At 43.7% G+C, this 2418-nt stretch overlaps 1 protein-coding gene across 1 annotated transcript; it reads left to right on the top strand.

The window, feature by feature from the left end:
• Positions 1–6: 6 nt before the first annotated feature.
• Positions 7–1973, top strand: LOC104967970 (dentin sialophosphoprotein-like). The gene is made up of 3 exons (XM_010797513.1): positions 7–1115; positions 1563–1616; positions 1926–1973. The coding sequence occupies exons 1-3, from the start codon at positions 371–373 to the stop codon at positions 1931–1933; spliced, it is 807 nt and encodes a 268-aa protein (XP_010795815.1). The 5' UTR covers positions 7–370; the 3' UTR covers positions 1934–1973.
• Positions 1974–2418: the final 445 nt, after the last annotated feature.

Raw genomic sequence — 2418 nt, 5'->3', positions numbered from 1 at the left:
GCCAGATGATGACTCTAAGGTAGCTAAGCCCGTCTCTGACTCTGACTCTGACGAATCTGGGCCTGATGATGACTCTGAGGTAGCTAAGCCCTTCTCTGACTCTGACTCTGACTCTGACGAATCCGGGCCTGATGATGAGCCTAAGACAGCTAAGCCCATCTCTGAATCTGACTCTGACGAATCCGGGCCAGATGATGAGCCTAAGATAGCTAAGCCCATCACTGACTCTGACGAATCCGGGCCAGATGATGAGCCTAAGATAGCTAAGCCCGTCACTGACTCTGACTCTGACGAATCCGGGCCAGATGATGACCCTAAGATAGCTAAGCCCGTCTCTGACTCTGACGAATCTGGGCCTGATGATGACTCTATGGTAGCTAAGCCCATCTCTGACTCTGACTCTGACGAATCTGGGCCTGATGATGACTCTAAGGTAGCTAAGCCCATCTCCGACTCTGAAGAATCTGGGCCTGATGATGACCCTAAGATAGCTAAGCCCGTCTCTGACGAATCCGAGCCTGATGATGACCCTAAGATAGCTAAGCCCGTCACTGAATCTGACTCTGACTCTGACGAATCCGAGCCTGATGATGACTCTAAGGTAGCTAAGCCCGTCACTGAATCTGACTCTGACGAGTCTGGGCGTGATGACGACTCTAAGATTGCTAAGCCCGTCACTGACTCTAAAGACTCCCACTCGGGCGCTGATACTAGTACTGACTCTAATGACTCGGGTGTTGATACTAGTACTGGCTCTGAGGTACTTACAGAGAAAGATGATAGCATGGATGATAAGGGCCCGTATGAGGGGGTGTCGCTGGCAACCGGGCAGAAGGAGGGAGATGATATAGGGGAAAAGGATCCAAAGGAATCAGGAGAGGATGTGATGGAGGGAGATGATACCTCAGAGGAGAAAGACTCGGAGGGGGGAGGAATCAAAGAAAATGAAGCCACGATGGATGAAACAGACGAAAAGAAGAGTGACGGAGCCATTAAGCCTGACGCTAATAATAGTGAAAATGAGCCCAAGAAAGATGACAGCCCTGACCCGTTGGACCCTTCCAACACAGACAAGGATGAGGGGAACCCGGAGCACTCTCACCCAGACACGCAAGGTAAATCTAAACCATGGTCAGAGTTCCTAGAGAAGCATGCACACAGAGTACATACACTTTATTTCAAACAATTGGAAAGGTAATAATGATCCAACTCTGATTAAGGCAAATAATTGGTATGAAATGAAGAGTTTAGGGATATAGCTATAGATCTCAACAGTTTCAATTAATTTGAAATGAGGTTGTGATACACTCATCCTCCGAATGTGATGGACATCAGGCTAGTAGTTTTCCTGCAAACAAAGAGACAGCAAATGTTTCAAATTAAAGAAAGATATAAATAAGAGTTAAATTAGTTCAGAGGTAAAGATGAGAATTCAGAAATTAATTCGGTAAGAATCGGGAAGAATTAACAGAAGACATGAAGTCATGACTGATGTAAACAGACCTGTGGTGTTGCAGGAGTACATTTTGATGTTACCTCTAATGTTGTTTTGTTTTTTGTAGGACCATCTGCTGACCAGCAACTGGTCCAACCTGTGGACTCCACCACCACCGCTGGTAAATGTCCCAGCACTGATCATGTCCTGTCCCCCTATATTTAAACATGTCCCAAATCAGACAAAAGAGAGCATGCAATTATCAAAGCTCCCTGAAAGGTGAACTGCTGCTAAGCAAATGAAGATATTTGCCCAATGTTAAATTAAGTAATGTGCAGGCACGAGTCTCAATGCAGAAACAGTCAAATTCACAAAGATCAGCAGCACAATTACTTATTTTTTGACTCACCGTCAGAATCAGCAGAGAGGTGTGCATTTCATTCATTATTTCATCAACCAGACGTAAATCTCTGTCTTCTTCTTTACGCAGGGATTTAGACGCTCCAACTGTGGACTGTGAATGCTCACCATCTGCAGGTAACACTGTCAAAACTGAAGACACATACATGTTATACACACTGTGGGTGAACAGGGCAAACAACGTACCTGAGTCAATATCACCATACGGTGCATTTGAGACTTCCCCATTTCCAAAAAAAAAAGTTGAGATTTTCCATCGAACTTCATATTCATTGAGTATATGTTTTTGCTGTTAGAAATGGATGTTGGTCAAGCTCCCACACTTTTTATAAATTAATTACATGCAAACAGCAAAATGTATCCACCCTGTCATGGACAAATTCAAAGTAGAGTAAATACATTGTAATTACATAGTGATTATAAAATGTACATTTTCAGAAAGCTATAGTCACTTTCTCAACAATATATTTCAGTTAATGGAAAAAGTATTTGGATAATATTGAAATGATGGCAAACTATTTGTACCATGTCCACCCTGTCAGGAAGGCTTGCTGACAGGGTGG

This window comes from Notothenia coriiceps, unplaced genomic scaffold (assembly GCF_000735185.1).
Source record: "Notothenia coriiceps isolate Sejong01 unplaced genomic scaffold, NC01 NC01_scaffold00038071, whole genome shotgun sequence".
Classification (NCBI taxonomy): domain Eukaryota; kingdom Metazoa; phylum Chordata; class Actinopteri; order Perciformes; family Nototheniidae; genus Notothenia; species Notothenia coriiceps.
Note: the sequence above shows the minus strand (reverse complement) of the source record. Positions and strands in the feature narration are given on the sequence as shown.